General features: G+C 55.5%; 1 protein-coding gene across 3 annotated transcripts in view; it reads right to left on the bottom strand.

Moving 5' to 3' along the window:
- Window positions 1–690: 690 nt before the first annotated feature.
- The window catches only part of Dpp9 (dipeptidyl peptidase 9), a 29,241-nt gene continuing 9,899 nt past the window's right edge, over window positions 691–20,032 (bottom strand). For 2 of the 3 annotated variants that reach the window (XM_085692366.2, XM_048427520.3), the window contains exons 4-21: window positions 16,565–16,677; window positions 15,611–15,784; window positions 15,372–15,540; window positions 15,152–15,265; window positions 14,271–14,399; window positions 13,143–13,204; window positions 11,163–11,263; window positions 10,475–10,652; window positions 10,196–10,358; window positions 7,433–7,512; window positions 6,258–6,410; window positions 5,828–5,963; window positions 4,957–5,102; window positions 4,742–4,888; window positions 4,084–4,236; window positions 3,377–3,519; window positions 2,107–2,218; window positions 691–1,474 (exon numbers count right to left, since the gene is read on the bottom strand). In XM_085692366.2, the coding sequence (XP_085548492.2) occupies window positions 1,382–1,474; window positions 2,107–2,218; window positions 3,377–3,519; window positions 4,084–4,236; window positions 4,742–4,888; window positions 4,957–5,102; window positions 5,828–5,963; window positions 6,258–6,410; window positions 7,433–7,512; window positions 10,196–10,358; window positions 10,475–10,652; window positions 11,163–11,263; window positions 13,143–13,204; window positions 14,271–14,399; window positions 15,152–15,265; window positions 15,372–15,540; window positions 15,611–15,784; window positions 16,565–16,677 (2,366 nt within the window). In that variant the 3' untranslated portion in view covers window positions 691–1,381. Of the gene's footprint in view, window positions 1,475–2,106; window positions 2,219–3,376; window positions 3,520–3,830; window positions 3,950–4,083; window positions 4,237–4,741; window positions 4,889–4,956; window positions 5,103–5,827; window positions 5,964–6,257; window positions 6,411–7,432; window positions 7,513–10,195; window positions 10,359–10,474; window positions 10,653–11,162; window positions 11,264–13,142; window positions 13,205–14,270; window positions 14,400–15,151; window positions 15,266–15,371; window positions 15,541–15,610; window positions 15,785–16,564; window positions 16,678–20,032 lie in introns of those variants that run through there. The other variant, XM_048427521.3, reaches the window with a different exon arrangement.

Here is a 20,032-nt window from a genome sequence, read left to right as displayed (position 1 = left end):
CTCGGTGTCTGAAGGCAGAGGGCAGCTCACAGGTCGGTTCTCTCTTCCACTCAGGTGAGCTGTTTCACTAGGTACACAGGCCACACGTGTACTTCCAGGGTGGGAACAGAACCTGGCAGAAGCCACCAGCCAAGTGAGATTTCCACCTCACCACTCCTGTCTCTGCTATAGGTCTTAGGGGGAAGCGTTTCATCTTTAATAAGTTTTTTTTTTTACTAAATTCATATTATTATTGGTTTTTAAAGATAGGGTTTCTCTGTGTAGCCCTGACTGTCCTGGAACTCGCTGTAGACCAGGCTGGCTAAGAACTCACAGAGATCCGCTTGCCTGTGCCTTCAAGCACTAGGATAGCCACCATGATCAGCCTTTAACAATTTCATTACTTTGGAGGCTGGAGAGATGACTTAGCAGTTAGGAGCAGGCATTGCTCTTCCAGACTCAGATTTAATTCCACACACCCTCATCATAGGCTCATACCCAGCTCTGGCTTCTGGAGACATCCACATTCATGTCCTTGAACTAACTCCTAATCCTATGGTCTCCACCTCCCGAGGGGTGGGATGGGGTATCCTATGCACCCCAGCGACCCCGTACCCCTTCCCAGTTCAGCACCCCCATCCCACAGAGCCCCCTACAATCCTTCAGTCCCTGAAGCCAACACAGCTTGAGAAGGAGCCTCACACGGCACAATTTCCATCTGGAATCGTTTAATGAGTCTACATACCACATAATTATAAAAGAATAAGAATTGACAAAAATATTTTCTTTCCATAATATGTAGAGGTGGTTTCTGTTTTGTTTTTGTTTTTTTTGTTTTTTGTGTTTTTTTTTTTTAACTTTTTTACTTTATGACCGAACTCTGGTGGGAGGGGACTGGGAAGGGCTACACCCCTGAGGTCAGGATGGGTCCTACTCCCGACCCTGGCACCCCTGGGTGGTGCTGGAGAAGTCGGGCGGAGACAGGCAGGGCAAAAGGTGCCCCGACAAGGGCTTGGCAGCTCCACATAGCCTGGGAATTGGGAGGGCGCGTTGGGTCCCAGCGGCCCAGTGCCGTACCTCCAATTTTATATTTCGGTACCGCTTGCTTCCTGTCTTTTAAATAATTATTTAAAATGCTCCCCAAACACACGACTCTGTGGGGGTGGGGGGTGGGGGGTATCACATGCTTCTGCTCTGGGATGGTGCTGCAGGTTGGGACCCTGGCAGCCCCTGTAGCTGTGAGCCCAGTGATGGTCTACTCCTAACCAGCCCAAGAAGGGCCGCATGGGGGCCACCACCTCTGTTCTGGCCCCCAAGCAGCAGCAAGCAAACAAATCGAAAGCTTCAAAAACTAAAAGATTAAAAAAATGCAAGAAAAGCAGCGGCGGCATCAGGGCAGAGGTCAGAGGTGCTCCTGCAGGAAGTGCAGCAATGTCACCTCGTAGTGCTCCCCAGACTCGGGGCAGCGGATGCTGTGTCTCTCGTTGGGGTAGATCTGTGGAAGAGGAAGAGGCAGGGCTGTAGACAGGCTCACTGGGGACCCTGCTCTGCACCATCCAGGCTCTGGGGGTCCCTTCCCCAGATCACAGCTGCCACCTACGCATGAAAGCCACTGGCCTCCTCTCCTCTCCCCAGTGCCTTCTATAACCCATGCCCCCCCACCGTCACAAGTCTGAGGATATACTGCCCCTCAACCTCCTTCAGAGAGTGCTGCCCTCTACTGTCCTGTGCCCCACAGTCTGACAGGATATCCTCCAGGCAGGGCCCCCACTGAGGTCCATTCTCCCCTCACTGCTGAAGCACCACCTCTGCTCTACCCCTCAGGCCAAGGCTCTGCCCAGCAGGACCCACCCATCACCCTCACTTCCCAGGCTGACTGACCCAGGGTCTAGGGCTCCATGGGCCTCAGTCCTCACCAGCTCCTGCACCTTTAAATGTCCCCTCCCTCAGGGAAGTCCTCTAGGGTTTCTAATCATTGTGAGGGCACCCCCCAAGCCTGTAGATAGATTCATCAAAGCAGGACCTGGGATGTGGCAGTTGCTGGCACAGGCTGGTCAACAAATACGTGACTGAACACACAGGACCCTTGGGAGCTCAGACTAGAGCGTTGCCCCCAGAACCACTCACCTGGAGCTGGTACGGCTTCCCTGCCCGGATCAGCTGGGACACGAGGAAGTTTGTGTGGAAAAAGTGGACATTCTCATCCAGAAAGCCATGTAGGATGAGCAGGCGGTTAGGCCTGGAGGAGAGGGACGGGAGTGAGGCCTCCAGGGGACAGAGTCTCTCCCTGGCCCCCATGCAGCAGGCAGGGCAGAAGTGGCCCCATGCCCAGGCATTCTGCTGTGGTAGAACGTTCTGGAAGCATATTACCACTACATCCCACCAGCACTGACCATCACATTGTGCTCCGGCCAGCAGTCACCTGTGCCTCCTCAGAATATCCAAGGTGGTAGGGGTGACCAAAAAGGTGAATTTTCTCTTTTACATCAGATTTATTTATTTATTTATTTTAGGTACAGGGTCTCATGTAGCCCAGGCTGGCCCTGAACTGTCCATGTAGCTAAGGATGACACTGAACTTCTGATCCTCCTGCCTCCACCTCCTGAGTGCTGGGATGACAGGCATAAGCTGCCATGTCTGGGATCTGTGCTGCTGGGCAGGGCCTGGGGCCTCCTGCATGCTGGTCACAGGCTCTACCATGGGGCCCAGGCTCAGCTATTTTCTTTTTTTTTTTAAACTACAGATGGTTGTGAGCCAGCATGTGAGTGCTGAGAACTGAACTCAGGACCTCTGGAAGAGCAGTCAGTGCTCTTAACCACTGAGCCATCTCTCCAGCCCCCATACACTGACTTTTTGGAGCACTAATGGTTCCCATGAGTGACAAAGCAACATCTGGAGTCGGTGTGGCTTTGTAAGTTATACGCCCATCGGACCTCTAGCTCTAGAACATTCCGTCCTGCCATCCCAACAGCAGTGAGGTCTCGGCCTCCACAGAGCAGTGAGCGGGCTGACTGCAGGAGCCTTGCAGTGGTGCAGACAATGGTGGGCATTCCCGAGGCGGAGATGCCAACGCCACACTGCACTGACCAGCGGCTGCCCCTCTGCTGTGACCACTGTCACCTGCAAAGTGAGTGTGTGTGAACAGTGCCCACGCCCATGCAACCTGAGGAGCTCAGGTACAGATGGGCTGTACAAGGCTGGACGTGAGCTCACAGGGCTACTAGAACTGTGTGGGCAAGCGCTTCAGGAAAGCAGGGTGCCACAGCCTGTCCCCACCATCCCGCACCTCCAGGCTAGCTGGCAGGAGGTACCAGGAGACACAGGCAGAGAGGATGAGAGTCTGGAAGCTACAGGGAATAGCACTGGGGAGTGGATGGTAGGCGCGTGGGTGACTTACTCATTGGGCAGCTTCTCCACATGCAGGGCCACCGACCCTGCCTCATAACCTTGCTGGTTGTTCTCAGGGACATCCATGTACCGTTCCGTGTACCCTGTGTCATAGGCCATCCACACAGTGACGGGAGCACCAGCAATGGCTACCTGGAAGACACAAGGGATGGATAGGGCAGGAAGAGAGAAGGAGAAAGGTGTCAAGGTGTTGGATCTGGTGCCTGGCCTTGGCTGGAACTGCAGGCCTCAGCAGAGGGCTAGGCAGCTCATGCATGAGGGTGGTGGCTTGCAGGGGGCCCTCAGATGTGTTCCCATGGGCTTGAGCTGCACTCCACGCAGGGTGTGGAGGGAGGGCCCGTCCCACCTTCCTGCCTCCTCCGCCTCCTCATGGCCGCCGCCCCGCAGTGCCCTGCCAGTCCCGGGGCCTATGCCCCCCTGCTGCTCCTCACAGCATGCCCCACCTCTGCCCCTCCGAGGCGGGGGTCCCAGGCTTGGCCTCCCACATAGAGCTGCTGGCGGATGCCATCCTGGGGTCGGTGGTGGCAGGCAATGAGGAGGGGGACTCGGCCTCGTGGGGTGGCTGCGGGGAGAGATAGCCAGGTGGCAAGGCCCCTGCCAAAGTGCTTGCTCCAGGCTGGGGCTCCTGGGTGGGGACATGGGATCAAGGGCAGATGGGCATCGGGCCACAGGGGGCTAGACAGGAGTGAGACTCACCTTGAACACGTGTGGCTTGTGGATGAGCCCCATGAGTGAGAGGAAGCCACCGTAGGACCAGCCGTGGATGGCGACACGACTGAGGTCTATGAAGCCATACTTCTCGGCCACGTACTGCAAGCCTTCCACCTGGTCCTCAATCTCCACCTGGCCCTGTGGAAACCCAGCACTCTGTGACTTCCACCAGGAAGTGACCAGGATCCCACACCTGGTCACCTTGTTGCTAGCAAGAAGCCTCTCTTCTTAGACTTAAAGCAGTACTTGAAGTACCACTGCCCAGGAAGGCACTGCTGAAGCTGCTCTCTTATGTTTGCAGGGATGGCACCATCAGCATCATCCCAATCGCAACTACCATCCCCATCACCATCATCACGACCACCATCAGCACCATCCCCATCACTGCCAACACCATCAGCACCATCCCCATCACTGCCAACGTCACTGCCCTCGACACCAGTGTCCTCACCACCCTATAAGCTTCCTTCTTCTGACACGCCCATCAGACCCACCCTTGGGTTCCCATGGACCAAAGAAGCTCCACAGCATCCTGCTGTGTCTTGGCCACTATCCTCTCCCCAGCCGTATGCTCGGGCCTGAGAGCACCCGTGTTTGTGGAACCCACCTGCTCCCAAGGGCCACACTGCAGAAGAGGACTCACCATCTGGTTTTTCAGGGCCCCCTCAAATCGCAGGCCCCGTTGACAGGAACCCCGGCCATCGATCACCACCACCGCGTAGCCCAGGGATGCCAGCGTGTTCAGTCGCAGGTACTTGATGCCCTTGAAGGAGTTGTTCACCAGCTGCACCTGCAGGGAAGGTGGGCGGTGAGAGCTGCAGGGGGGCGGGGGCGGAGGCAGGGCCAGGGTGCACCCACCTGTGGGCCCCCATAGACGAACAGCACAGTGGGGTGCTTCCTTCCCGGCTGCAGGGTGTGTGGCTTGTAGATCATGCCATATAGCTGCACATCAGCACGGGTGTGGAAGTGGAAGATCTCGGGGGGTACGTAGTCCGGGGGGCAGTCTGCGGTGACAAAGGTACTGAGAGTGGCCAGCAGGGCCATGCCCACCCCAAACCCAGGCCTGTGGACCTCATCTGCCCCCAATGCTTCTGCCTGGAAGATGATCTTGGGGGAGCTGTGGGGGGGTCTCCATGGGGGACATGCAATCCCCTTGGCATGGCCACCCCACAGGATTCCTCCACCAGCCTAGCCACTGTGGGAAGAGCGACTAAGCTGGTCTAAGTGGCACAGTCACCCCTGACCGTGGCTACCTTTGGGTTTTCCAAGGACTGGCACACAGCCACATGGGTCAGCTGCTGTGGTGGGCTAAGGCCTTGCTTTCCTGGGACCCCATCTCTTTATGTGCCCCAGGCTGGCTTGGACCCAGATACAGTGCTCTTGCCTCTGCCTCCTGAGGGCTGCGATGACAGTGTGCACTACCACACTTGGGTTCTGGGGATGGAACCATGGTTCCAGGCATGCTGGCACCCTGCAGTCGAGCCCTAGCCACTACTGGAGGTCTTTGCAAGGCACAGCTTGGGACAGTGGTTTGATAAGCACTCCAAATCTCGTGGGGTAGAGTCCTGGCGGACCTCAGGCTCTAAGGCGGTCTCTCAGAACTATCTTTTTCTGAAGCCCCTCTGCTAGCTGACCTTGAGCTCCCTGCCAAAGATCTGGTTTCTGAGGTACTGTCACAGCAGTTGCCCCAGGGTGTCAGGGTGGCTGCCAGGGAGGCCGCACTACTCACTGGCTGCCTCCATCATGCTGGCCCAGAAGCGTGGCTGCTTGTGCAGCGGGTCGTCGTCAGGGCCGCTCAGCTTGTACACGTGCACACAGGGCGGCGTGCTCACGCTGCTGTAGTGACTCACAAACATGTCGAAGTTCTGCTGGAGGCAGGGTGGCGCTCAGTGCACAGGGGCAGGCTTCCGCCTTTCCCCAGGAACCCTGCACAGCCCCCCCCTCCCCGGCAGGTCACCACCACCACCCTTTGCAGATGAGAAAAGGGATGGTCAGGGGCTGTCCCAGTTCACGGACTCAGGCCTCATCCTTGATAGACAGGGATCGACCTGGTTTCTAGAATGTTCTGAGAGACTAAGGGCTGTGGACTGGATTAGAGGGAGCAGTCTCCTCATTCTTCCCCTGGGAGGCTCGGGTGGGCAGGAGTGTGGCATGCCTACCTGACTCATGGAACAGCTGTGGGAGAAGCCAGGCGTGGTGAGCCGCACGATCTCACCAGCGGACTCGTAGCTCACCACGTAGAGGTGATGCTCCAGGGGCGTGTCCTTGGTGCCTTGGAAGTACACCAGCTTCGTCTGTTCATTGACCCAGATCTGCAGGCAATGGGGGCTTCTGTGAGCAGGCGTGTCTGACTACACTTCCTGCCCTAGACCCAGCTCCAGGGACCACCAGGGACAACCTGGTGCCCCAGCCAGCAGTAGCCAGGCACGACTGAGGGCAGAGCTTGAGGGACAGACAGGCTGCTGTGGGGGTCGAGAGCTCCCCAAGCACGCACAGGTCCTGACTCCACCTGCTGCAATGCATAAGCTGGGCGTGGTGGAACAGACCCCCCACCCAGTACTTGGGAGGATAGGAGTTCAAGGCCATTCTCAGCTATGTAGTGAGTTAAGGCCGCCTGGGCTACATGAAACCTTTTCTCAAAAAATAAAAAGATGATTGTTTGTTTGTTTGATTTTGAGGCCGAGGCATGCTGTATAGCCCAGGCCCTCCTTGGGCCCTGAGTCTCGGGATGACAGGCCCACATATAACACTCTGCTCAGACTCTGAAAATGTTTTGCTCTCATGTTTTCCTTAATTCCAGAGTCAAAGGTTCAAAGCCACATGGAGAAGTCCTGTCTGTGGCAACACAGGTAGGGACGTGCTCACACCAGGATGGGCACTCAGAGCATTTCCAGGTGTACGTGGCTGAGGTAGAGCTCAGTGGGAACTTGCCTAACACTCATGAGGACCCTGGTGCTATGCACAGCACCGCCAAGTTAAAGAATGAATAAAAATTAGAAATACATGAAGCAAATTTAAAATTTTTAAATCTGGTTCTGTGCCTGGGGGACCCTGGGTAGCTTGTCTGGACATGTGCAGCCACCATAACTAGGGAGCTCCCCGTAAGTAGTGGGAGGAGGCTGGCAAGGAGTGGGAGGAGGCTGGCTGGCCCTTAGCACCCAATCCAGAACTGCTGTCCTGGGCAGAGGAAGGGAGCTGCAGGGCTACATCGCAGCCCTGGGATAGGCCAGGTCTCCCTACACAGAACTTCCGCTGAGAATATTGGTGTCCTGGGGCCTCTGGTGGGGGCGAGGGAGGAGCAGAGCCAGCCACAGGAGGGCCAGGAGAAAGGTACCTTGGAGCCATGTCTTGACAAAACCTCCCACTCGCCACTGGTCAGCGCGATCTCCTCCTTGACGGGGCACTTGAACTCGTCTGTGGGAAGGAGAGCCGAGAGGTGAGGGGACGAGGGACGTGGATGGGACCCAGCAGCTCTGCAAGGGAAGGACAGTCACAGCCAGTGCTCCCAGAACAGCCAGGAAAGAGCCTTCCTATTCTACAGCAGGTGTGGCATGTGATCAGTGGCCATGACCTGCTAGATCATGCTGGGCCACCAGAACCAGAACCAGAACCAGAATAGAACCAGAACCAGTACCAGGCTTCCATCGGGCAACCAAGCATGGCGGCACACACCTTTAATCCCAGAGACAGACGTGGTCTGGGACAGCTGGCTTCCTGTTCTATCTTCCTAGTATAAGGCCTCCAGGAGAGCTACCATTGCCCATGAGCCCTCATCACATGCCCCGCCCATACACAGAGCCACCATCCCTGCCCCTCTGTTCCACCCCTGCCCGCGCCTCGGATTTGAGGCTATACAACTACATCTCGGCACCAGAAGGTTCATCGGTCACGTTACCTAGATGTCCCCCCCATCCTGGGGTGTCCTCCAAAGCCACCCTCTTCCCCATGCCACCCTCCTCCTCCTCAACAGCCCTTCTTCATGTTTGACTTTTGCTCCAGGTGTGCAGGTCTATTCCTGTGCACTGTGTGTGTGCACAGTGTCCACCCGTGAAGGCCGGTAGAAGGCACAGGACCCGGGCAACTGGAGAGACGGTTCTGAGCCGCGTGGGCGCTAGGAAGCAGCCGGTGCTTTAACCGCTGAGCCACTGCCCCTCCTACCCCCATTTTAGACAGGGCCTCACATAGCCCAGGCTGGCTTCAAGCTCACTAGATAGCCAAGGATAACCCTGAATGAAGTCCTGATCCTTCTGCCTCCACCTGACATTCCACCACACCCGGTTTCTGTGGTGCTGGGGATGGAACCCAAGGCTTCCTGTGTGTCAGGTGGACACTGTATCAACACTGTACCAGAAGGTTAGCCCTTCTGGATCTCTCGCCTGCTCAGACACTCAGCAGCCACCACATCATGCCAAGAGGTACACACTGGGGCCCAGCACTCTGGCACCCAGGTCTCGGGCTGGGCAACCATGAACTGGAGGGAAGTTTCTAGGCAAAGCCCCCTGAGTGCAGTGGTGGTGTCCCAGCAGGGGCAGAGCAAGTTGACGACATTCCCGTGACACCAAGGTCACTGCCAGGAGGGACACAGACTGAAGCCCCAGTCCGCACAACCTGAGCCTTGAGTCACTCAGTACCCCAGAGCTGGACATGGGGCCTGGGCTCCCTGTGGCTCCTGGCCCTCGGAGATGCCATCTCATTCGCTCTCTGTCCCTTGAGGCCATGGCTGCCATAGCCTGCTGTGAGCGCTACCTCTGAACTGTGGTGCTCCCTGAATATGACCTGTCTTCAGGGAGACGTGAGCGACGTCTGAGGACATATGTACCTGTCACGGCTGGGGGAGCTGCTGGCACGGAGCAGGGAAAAATGGGGATACTGCTCCCTGAATGCCGCCAGTGGAGGCTGGGCCATGGCCTGTGCAAAGGCCCTGAGGAGGAAGACACAGCTCCACTGCACAGACTGTGACCTGTCCTGACATCCCAAGGTACCCTCTCAAGAATGGCCCGGAAGTGCCCCCAGCCCTGGGGTTCACTGGCCATCGCCCCAGGAGCCGTGAGTTTCTTCTAGAAGCATAGTCTATTCAGACTTAGTGCCTCAAGTCACTGGCTCCAAAACACACCGTGAGCTCCTCTCTCTTGACAGATCCTGGAGTCTCTCTGGCCCTGACTGGACCCCACGTCACGCTCGACACCATGTGCCCATCCCACTGGGAGAGAGCATCCCGAAGGACCACATCTCGGTCAAGAATATGACCTTTTCCAATTTGCTCTCCTCACCCCTTGCCCTGAGCCCCACAGAAACCCAGTCACTTCACGACGATGTTAGAAAAAACTGCTTCCTGCCTTCTTCAGGTCACAGCCCTCTGTGGTGTTTCCAACACTGCGAGCTCTTCTTTCCAGCCGTGTCCCCTGCCCCTGGTCTTTGCACAGCTGCATTCCCTGCCTTAAGCCTTCCCTGCGAACTCACCACATGCATCCTAGGCCCTGTCGGATCTCTGTAGCAGCATGTCACCCAAGGCACGAGCTCACATTTACAACAGTGTTCCTTATTCTCCTCCTTACTCTGCCAAATTCACCTTTTCGACATTCTCCCGAGGCAGTGACACCATCTCTAATCATTCCAGCATGGCCCCTTAGTCTTTGGGGAGGACATGCTTTGCTTGACGGCTCAGACAGGCCTTGCCCCTCCAGCCTCAGTTGCGGAGGTCTGAGGTCACTGGTGTGCCCCACTACATACCATGTCCCTTCTCAGACAGTGGCATTCTGGGCCCCTGGAGCCACTTTGGTCCAGGCACAGAGGATCTGAGACAGAGATGAAGGCTGAGGCTGGGACACAAACAAGAGCAGCAGGCAAACTAGGAACAAGGAGGTATGACCACCCAGCAGGAGTGATGCGTTAAACAAATGCAGTCACACAGTGGTGACAGTGATACACGGGCCACACTCTAATGCCCTGGTGGCATCCAAGGCCCCACTGCACAGGTGCATAGGAAACCCCACCTAGTCAATCAATAAATACTCTGCTGTCAACTGCAGCAGGGCAGGCTAGGGCGGCGACGGGGGGGGGGGGGGTCACTCTTCTCTGTACCCCTGCCTCTGCTCACCTTCTGTGGGGCTAAGGGGTTCTGTCCAGTCATAGTCACTAGTTTTCAGGTCCACAGTGACCTTGTACAGGTGGCAGAAGCCAGTCTTACACTCGTTGGCACGGAGGAAGGAGAAATCCTGCTGGCCCTCAGCTTGCGGGAACGGGTGGAAGATATCATGGACCTGCAGGGAGACAAGTCAGGTCAGAGGATTCTGTGACCAGTTAGACCCTGAGTTCAGTCCAGTGCCCCACTAAAGACCAGAGTGTGGGAACAGTGGGTCCCCTCGCTTCTGCTTACATTAATCCAGACGTTGGTGACTTCTTCATAAATGATGAAGGGCTGCACATTCTTGGGGATGGCTCTGGCAGCTGCCTTCCGCTGAGCCTCGTTCTCCGGGGACGGGATGAAGAGGGCTGGTGGGAGGAGGACAAGCTGGAGTCGTTGCTGGGGACGGTCCAGGAACATGGCCCAGGCACTGGAAGGATGAGAGAGGAGACAGCAAGAGGGCTCAGTGGCTGGCAGGGGGCAGCAGGGGGCAGGGTCACGCAGGGCCATTCCCTGGCTAGCCTGGCATACAATCTCGGACAGATTAGGTGAGATTCCACGTGACGAAGGCTTTGAAATGGTTTAGCCTGGCATAGCCATGCACCTGCCATCCCAGCAGTGAGGAGGTAGAGGCAGAAGGATTAGGAGTTCAGGCTTATCCTGGGCTACAAGGTAAGAGGAAAGGAAGACGAAGAGGAAGGAAGTGGTGAGCAAGTCTGTACATCTGCATCCTGTCCGTTCCATGAAACCTGGAGACATTGTGTCCTATCTGGTGTTCCCTCTACTCTGGGCCACCTGGGATTGTCCCACCCTTGGGATTTTGGTCAGACTGACCTCATGCCCAGAGTGCCCTGCTAATTGAGGCTGAGAGAGACCCCAAGGAAAAGGCATGGGTGCAAGGCACCAAGTGGCAGGGCCCGCCCACCCCCAGGACACTCACTATCTGCCATCCCGTGTCCAGCCAGCCCGGGCGATGTACTCCACCTTGGGGAAGAGGGAACTGAACGGCTGCACCAGCTCCTTCTCACAGCTCGACACGATCTGGGGAGACAGGGGCACGTCATGAACAATGCCACAGCCCCCTGACCTCCAGTGTCCTCATGGCTTGACACTCAGCACCCGCATGGTGTTTGACAGGCTAACTCCAGCTTCAGGAGCTCTGATGCTCTCTCTGGCCTCCATACAGGCAAACACACACTAAAAATAAAGCCAGGCATAGTGTTTCACGCCTTTAGTCCTAGCAGTCAGGAGGCAGAGGCAGGCAGATCTCTGTGAGTTCAAGGCCAGCCTGGTCTACAGAGCAAGTTCCAGGACAGTTAGGATGACAAAGAGAGACTTTATCTCAAAAAAATAAAAATAAATCTTAAGAAAGGAAAGCAGGCAGGTAGCCAAGCAGGCAGGCACACAGCCTTCTGAGGTATGTAGGTGAGGTGGAAGTCACACTGGGTGGGACCCTATTCCAACATGTTATATCATACAAGGGAGAGAGGCAGGAACAGACCCAGTCCAGCCCTCAGAGTTCCCTCTGACCTACTAACGCCCACCCTGGGACCCTCAGCCTATAAGGCTGCTGAGAGAACACCACGGCCATCAAAACCACAGACTTAGGTCTCTCTGCAGTAGTGACATCTTCCATGGGGCGAAGCGGGGTGGGGGGTATGGGATGAGAAGGGGACGACAAGTGATTGACAGGAAGACGGAATGACAACAGCACATTGTGCTCCCTGCCATGTCCAGATGGTTCTGGACTTAGAGGGGTTTGGGGCCAGCTGAGCAAGGGGGCAAGGGGATGAGGGGAGAAACGGAGGCAGGTGGAACCCTGGTGGGGTCACCAGGACATGCCTGCTCAGGAGCTGCAGTCCTCACAGGGCTCAGGAGCCTGTCTGTGGCAGAGGCCTGTCTGTGGCCAAGGATGAGGCAGTGGCTGAGTCCTTACTGCACTTGCAGGTCCGAGTTCGGTTCCCAGGACCCAAAGGGCAGCTCATATCCACCTATAACTCCAACTCCAGAGGATCCAACACCCATTTCTGGCCTATATGGGCACTGCACTCGATGTGTTAGAAAAGGAAAACAAAACTTAAAAACAAAAACAAAAAAACAGAAGGCTGGTGGGTGTGACTGACAGCACAGGTAATGCTGGTGAAATGTTCTGAAGAGACCGCACAGGAAGGGACTTGGTGAGTGAGGGTCTAATGTGCACAAAGAAAGGACGTACAATAACAAAGACAGCAGTCTAGCTTACATTTCCCCCGGAGCTTGCTGGGGGACAGTAGGACAGCTCAGCAAAAGGACTTGGTCATTTTGTGACCAAGTCTGACGACCCGACGTACACCAGTGGAAGCCCCGTGGTGGAGGGAGAGAGCTGACCCTCAAGCTGTCCTCTCATGCTCGGTACACCATCGGCTTCCGCACGGGCCCTGCCTGCCTGCTTTCCCGACCAGCAAATGCCACACAGCCTCGGGTCAGGTGTTGTCTGAGGAATTTTCAATGTCAAACACCCTTGGTGACCTGAGGGATTTGGACTTCAGGAGAGCCAGCAGCAGCTCTCATTGGATGGAGAAGGCACGGCACAATGAACAGAGAGATGGGCCTGCCAGTGGCAGGTGGATGCACTCACTGAAGGCTGAAGGCCTCTATGCCTGTGACCATGTCACACACTCCAGGTTGCAAAGCCTTACTCAGCACCTCTAAGTGAGCAATGTAAAGGAGGAAGGGACAGAGAAGGACCCAGAACATGGCCATGCTCAGCGTGAGACCTGAGAATGGGCACCCCGGCAATCCGCCCCACAGTGTTCTGGGCTGTGGTCACCACAGCATACAGGTGAGGCCACTTGGCTGACCACACATCACAGAGAGCAGGCTGACTGTCCACATGCCCCCAGCCCCCGCTGGAGACCCCCAGAACATGCCCAGCACTCGCCTTGCCCTGCTCATCTGTCTGCAGCTCAGCCAGCTTCAGGGCGATCTTCGGGTTCTTGCTGCCTGTAGGGGGAAGGTCAGGTGTCAGGCTGCCAGTGGCCACACTGGCCAGCAACTGTGTGACCACACCTGTGTGGAGGTGGCACAGTTCTTCCCAGGCATGACACAAAGTCTCCAGGGCAGGGATAACCTGACCCAGGGCCTGGACCGCATTCCGAACAGGGGAGGCAAGCTTCCTTTGTCCCCTGGGAGCTGGAGTGGGGACACAATACAGGCTAGTCACCCACACTTCTAAGATGTGGAATGTGGCTGGGACTGTTTTCTTAAGGTGCTGGGGACAGATCTTGGGATTCTTCTGGAAGATGGTTCAGGTCCCAGTACAGAGTAACATGGAACACCTGACAAACGCCTCCATCTTGTCTGAGCCTCAGTTTCCACACCTGCCCAACAGGGATAAATGTGGATCATCACACAGATGTCCCGTGGGATGTCTAGGTCCCACCCACACAGCACCCAGGAGGGCTCACTGTGTGTCGGCAATGGTAGTCTATTTTATTTATTTGACTTTTGAGATAGGGTCTTCATGAAGTCCAGGCTAGCCCAGAATCTTCTACAAAGCTGAGGCTGGCCTTGAGCTTCTGATCCTTCTGCCTCCAATGGCAGCAACAGGTGTGCCCCCGACACACACGGTGGTGCTGGGGATTGAGCCTCAGTCCACGTGACTCCCACAGAGGCACAGGCAGCAGGCATGAGGTTAAACCAGGCTGGCCAGGGCTGCTGCTGGCTTAAGGTTTCTAACACCTTGAGATAGCAAAGAAACAGAAGCTCATCCAGGAGAGCCCGTTTCTGGCGCTCCCTCCACTTATTTTTCTTGTCAGGTGCTTACTATGTAGCCCAGGCTGGCCTGAACTTGTCTCCAGTCTCAGAGGCCACTACGCGTTATCATTGTCCAGGAGGCTCGGTCTGCTTGTCTGTGGCCGTCCTGGTGTAGAGAGGCCTGAGATGTGGCACTGGGCAGTTGGAAGATGCTGCCACACGCACTTTCTGGACCTACCTGGAGAATCTGTGACCATGAAACCCGACAAAGTCAGGCAGCAGGTACCCCAGAGGATGGAAAGCTGGCACTCACCTGTCCTGGGGTAGCGGTAGGAATCAGTCTTCCTCTCCTCCAGGGCAGGGGAGGGCACATGGATGACCTCCACCTCAGACTCGTCAACCTCTTCATACAGGATACGCAGCGTCTTGAGGCCTTCAGAGCCTGGTCAGGGCCAAGGAGCAGGGAATCAGGTCACCCACTCACCTACCCACACCACACCACACGGGGATCTGAGCCTTAGTGGAATGGCAGGGGCCAGCAGGAGGTGACACAGAGCTGCCTGCTCGGGGTGTAGCGTCAAGCAGGGCCGAGATCACGGGCTCAAGCTCTACTCTAAGGCCTCTTCTGCAAAAGGGGTGGGGACCCGGGCCAGTATGACAGGTGTGCTATAAACACCCGAGACAAGTGGGGGGGTGGGGGGGGAGGATGTCACACGGACATGAGAGGAATGCGTCAGAGCCTTAGGAAAAGCCAGACTTGTCATTTGCACCCGGAGCCACACAGCCCAATATGGGGCCACACATTTCTGTTGTCTATGCCACTCAGTCAGGGTGATTTTGTCAAGTAACCTAAACACACACTCACATGTCCTGGAAGAGCAAAATACCACAGTGAAGGACTGGGGCGTGGTCAGGGTGGAGCCCCACCTAGAATCTCCCAGTGAGGGACTGGGGGTGTGGTCAGGGTGGAGCCCCACCTAGAATCCCCAGTGAGGGGCTGGGGGCGTGGCCCTGATATCTAAGGGTCCCCCATGGTTTATAGGAATGACCCGTCCAGGTGAGGCAAGGCCTTTGTCATCCCCCTGTTCTGTGCACACTCTGGCATAAGTATTTAACAGGTCCCTATGTATAAGTCCTAGGATCACATGGGCTGATTCAGTGGAGGCATAAGGTACTGAGATGTGGGTTGCCTACCTTCCCAAGAGGCTGTGGGGCACCACCAGCATGCAGTGAAGCGGTCAAACTCCTCCTGGATGACGAAGGTGGCCACACCTGCAGACTTGGGATCGTCCAGGACATTGGCTGAGCCTGGGAGAGGGCACACTGTGAGTCAGGACCTCAGAGCCACACGCCACCCAGGCTGGACACTGTGAGGCTGGCTGAGGACCCACCGTCACCCACGCCCATGGCTCACCCTGGTGGCAGAAGGTGAGCCGCCGTTCCTCTCCAGTCTCAATGTTGGCTACCCACAGGTCATTGTTGTTGATGAAGGAGAAGAAGGCAGGGTCTGCGGGACAGATCTTGGGATCCATGCGTGGTCCGGAGCATTGGGTCTTGATCTCCAGTGGCTTCATGGGAGAAACCTGGGGACAGGGAGGTTGGGTCAGCGCACTGGCACCATGGCCCCATGCCCGGATGCAGGCTGTGCCTCACCATGAAGCCATTCTTGCCGCCGTCCCTGCAGTGGAACAGGCTATTGCTGGCCTGGAAGAGGAAGAGGCCGCTCTCGCTGTGGAAGTCGTAGGAGGTGATGCCAAAGACGCCCAGGCGCTTGCGTTCCCGCAGCAGCTCCTCCTCTCGAGAGTAGACACCATGGTGGGGCGTGGCCTGGGGGACACAGAGCATGGCATGCTGGCTGGAAACTCCCTCCTGAGTGCCCGTGGTCCCATGGTGACATCTGGTCCCAGCCCTTGCTCATGCCCTCAATTCTGGCGATCCCTGTGGGGACCTCCCCCACCTTATCACAGCCCTCCCTACCAAGAACATTCCCTATAAACCCACAGCTCTACCTACAGAACACACCCAAGGTTTCTGGACAGACACAGAGGGACACAGAGTGAGTTGGTCTGTTTGAGCCAGTGCCTCCTGTGGCCTGGCATAGCCTGGAATGGGCTACTTGGTAGAGTATAACCCCAACAGGCGTGCACCACCACATCTGGTTTATACAGTGACAGGAGAGAACCCGGGGCTTCTTGTGTGTGGGCTGAGTGCTCTATGCATCGAACTGGGTGTGGGTGCAGCTCAGAGCTGGGATATGGATGAGGCAAGTGTGGAAGCCTGGGTTCCGTTCCCAGCACTGTGCTGTGCAGAAGGCTACCTGGGAACTAAGAGGAGTGACCAAACGGGGAGTGAGTGAGCAGGACAGGAGTGGGAAGGGGGCTTGGGCATGCCACTGTGATAGTGCCACTGTTCCCTCCAAACATGCACAAACGACAGCCATGCCAGGGTGCCCCCTTCACTGAGCACCTCTGGGCAGTGATATTAATCATTAGCCAGGCCTGTGAGTCAGCCCTCATTTGAAGGTGCAGACAGGAGGGAGAAACGGTCTGCTAAGTGCTCCAGTCAGAACTCTGTTCCCGGAAACTGGGTGTGGCACGGGCAGCTCACCTGGAAGTGGTCCAGCATCTGCTTCCAGGACAGCAGCAGGAGGGCCTCCTTCCGCACCTTCTTGGGGATCTCGGAGTAGAGGAGGGAGTTCTCACGGCTGCCATATGGCATTCCTGGGGAAGGATCACAGAAACCTCAAGAGTGGGGCCCCACCTGAGAGCATATCAGCTCCCTCTGTTTGTAGAAAGAGCCCCCACGTCCATCACTATATGCCTGTGAAGGCCAGAGTGGACATCAGGTCTTCCCTCTCTCTCTGCCTTGGACGTACAGAGATCCACCTGCACATCCCAAGTGCCAGGATGAGCCCCATATCTGGCCTCTGTCTTTTTTGAGACATGGTCTCCCTCGTAACTAACTTGACTGGTCAGCGCATCCCTGACCTCCTCCCGTGTCCCACTCTGCGGCACCAGCCCTAGGGTGACAGGAGCAGTCAGCACACGTAGCTCTGACATGGGTGCTGGGGATTTGAACTCAGTTCCTCAAGATTGTGCAGCCAGCACTTTATCCGCTAGCCTGGCCCCCGCTGTTCAGTTTCTTCAGGCTTCCCCACCCTGAGATTCCGGTCCCAGTGGCTGGAGCACAGCAGAGCTCAGAGAGGGCAGTAGGAGAGCTCAGTTCTCCTATGTTCATGTGTAGCCCTAGGGCAGTGGTTCTCAACCTTTCTGATGCTGCAACCCTTTAATACAGTTCCTCATGCTGTAGTGACCCCCAACCATCAAATTATTTCATTGCTATTTCATAACTGTAATTTTGCTGTTACGAATCATAATGGGGGAGCAGATTCAAGACAGGGTTTCTCTGTGTAACAGTCCTAGCTGTCCTGGAACTCACTCTTGTAGACCAGGCTGGCCTCAAACTCACAGAGATCTGCCTGCCTCTGCCTCCCGAGTGCTGGGACTAAAGGTGTGCGCCACCATCGCCTGGCAATAACATAAATATTTGGTATACAGGATCTCTAATATGTGACTCCTGTGTGGGTAACTACCCACAAGTTAAGAACCACTGCTCTAGAAGGTTCCTCTGATGGAGAGATGCCGGCAAAGACTAAGGCCTAAACCAGGATCAGAGGAGAGTAAGGCTAAGCCTTAGGGAGAGGCGGGAGGAAGGTGCCCACCACCTGCAGCCATGGCTCCACCTACTCTAGCCATGCTCCACCCACTCCAGCCTGGATCACAGCTCCAACTGCACCCTCCTCAGGCCCTGCCCTGGCATCAGCTCCCAGGACAACTGAATGTGGGCCCTGACTGAAAGACATGACTTATCGCTGAAGGGAAACATGCAACGAAATCTCTCCATTTCCCCAGTGCACCCCAAGTATTAAAAGACTATGACAGCCAACCTAGACTAAAACACCCAGAAAAATATCTGCCTTAGTTAAAGGAGGAAAAAAAACTCCACGATTAAAGAGTCTAAAAAAATTATATTTGACAAACGAAACATAAATAAAATGAAGGAATCATTATCTCAGGCTGAAAACGGGTGAAGATCAGCAGACATAGCATGGAATGCAAAATAAGATATCACTGAGAACACAGACAAAAACCACCCCAAATTAGCAACAATGGCTACAATTAACACACTCCTTTCTGTAATAATTTCAAATACCACTGGCAAACGACACTGGGTGACAGAGCTGAGACTGGTAATTTATAGGGAATGGAGGTTTAAAGTCAGGGGCTGTAGTTAGGGTTTCTGCGGCTGTGATAACACACGATGGCTGGAGGACCATGGAGAGCAAGAGGGGTATTTTATCCTGGGCACCTGGCTGTGAGCACACGCCAGCCTCTCTTCCTCCACAGTCTGGCGGTCTCAAGAAGCAAAGACCTACCATCTCTAGTGCTGTCGGATACGACCATACTACAAGAGGAATTTAGATCCACCATCTCTGGTGCTGTCGGATACTACCACTACCGTACTACTAAGGGGAATTTGAGGAAAGGACTCGAGAGGTGTGGAGAGGTGCCATTCCACATGGGCAGGTCAGGGAAAATGTCGCTGAGGAAGACAGATTTAAGAAGAGGCAGTTGGTAATCAAAGAGAAAGCGCCAACTATCTAAAAAGTGCAAAGGCCGTGTGGTTCCGACATGTGTGGTATCTGAGGGTCAAATGGAAGAAAGAAGTGAGGAGAAAGCTACCTCTGTTGAGAATGCTAACTGGGGGCTGGATTCCCCAGCTGTGCAGCCACTGAGATTTGTGTGAAGGAGAAACTGTTGGGATCCGGTTGGAAACAGAGAAGCTCATGAGATGGCTCTATGAGCGAGGTAGGCTACGGAGAGAACTGGAGGAGAAGGGTTTGGCAGCCATCATGGCCGTCAATCCCTACCTAATTAGAGCTTCCCCCGCCTCAGCAGCTTCAGTGGCTAAAGACAGTGACAACTTCCTGCAAGCTTGGGTAAGGTCTAATGTGTGTCAGAGCTTCAAGTGGCTCTTACATACGTGCTCTGCTCACATCTACTGGCTTGAAGTGACCACAGACCCTCTGGGTGCTCTCACCAAAGGAGCTCTGGGACAGGACAGTCAGAGTCTGGGAATCCCTGAAAGCAGTTGAATGACATAGAGGGAGAACTTAGGACATGGTTCCTCTAGGAAGCTAGACATACTGGCCTCCACTGAGGTTAGCTGAGACCCCTGGCAGAATGGTCAGGAAGATGGAATGTGTGACTGTGAACCCTGGCTAGATCAACCAGAGCCCAAGTGGTGTGTGCGTATGTGTGTGTGCGTGCGTGCATGCGTGCGTATGTACTTCCACTCTGGGTGAGAGTGTTCTGCAGCCCAGCCTGGGCTTTGACTTGCTAGGCAGCCAAGGATAACTCTGAATTCTTCTTGTTCTTCCAGCCTCCACTTCCCCAGTGCTGGAATGACGAGAGACAAATATGCCCTCCACAGATGGGGAAGCTAAGGTCACAATGCAGGGCAACCCCATGGGATTGCCCCAGGGTAATACTACTGTCAGCATCAGGTACGCGGTCAGCAGAGAGTGACCAGTTCCAGCATGCTTCAACTTCCCCTCTCTGGTCAAGAAGCCTGGAGACCAGGGCTGGTGCTCCTGAGTCCCGAGCAGCCCAGCAGCATGCAGGGCACTTGATAGCCCCAGAACACAGTGCCTCTTATGGTGATTTGTGGGACACGTGACCTCTGCCTTGCTCCACTTCTGAAACTGCCAGACTATCTGATTTCCTGAGACAGGGTCACTGTGCAGTCCTGGCTGTTCTGGAACTTGCTGTGTGGCTCACACTGGCCTTGAACTCAGAGATGCATCTGCTGGGACTAAAGGCATGCACTAGTGGGAATATGACACAGGGCCAGTGAGAGGCTTGGTGAGTACTGGGACTTGCCACTAAGACTAGTGACATAAGTTTGAGCCCTGGAACTCACATGACATAAGCAGAGTAACAACTCCCACACGGTGTCTCTGACCTCCACACATGCACACACATGGACCTCTCACACACCAACAATGAAGAAATG

The sequence above is a fragment of the Myodes glareolus genome, chromosome 8, assembly GCF_982192425.1.
Source record: "Myodes glareolus chromosome 8, mMyoGla1.1, whole genome shotgun sequence".
Taxonomy (NCBI): Eukaryota; Metazoa; Chordata; class Mammalia; order Rodentia; family Cricetidae; genus Myodes; species Myodes glareolus.
This window is presented reverse-complemented; position numbering and strand designations above follow the sequence as displayed.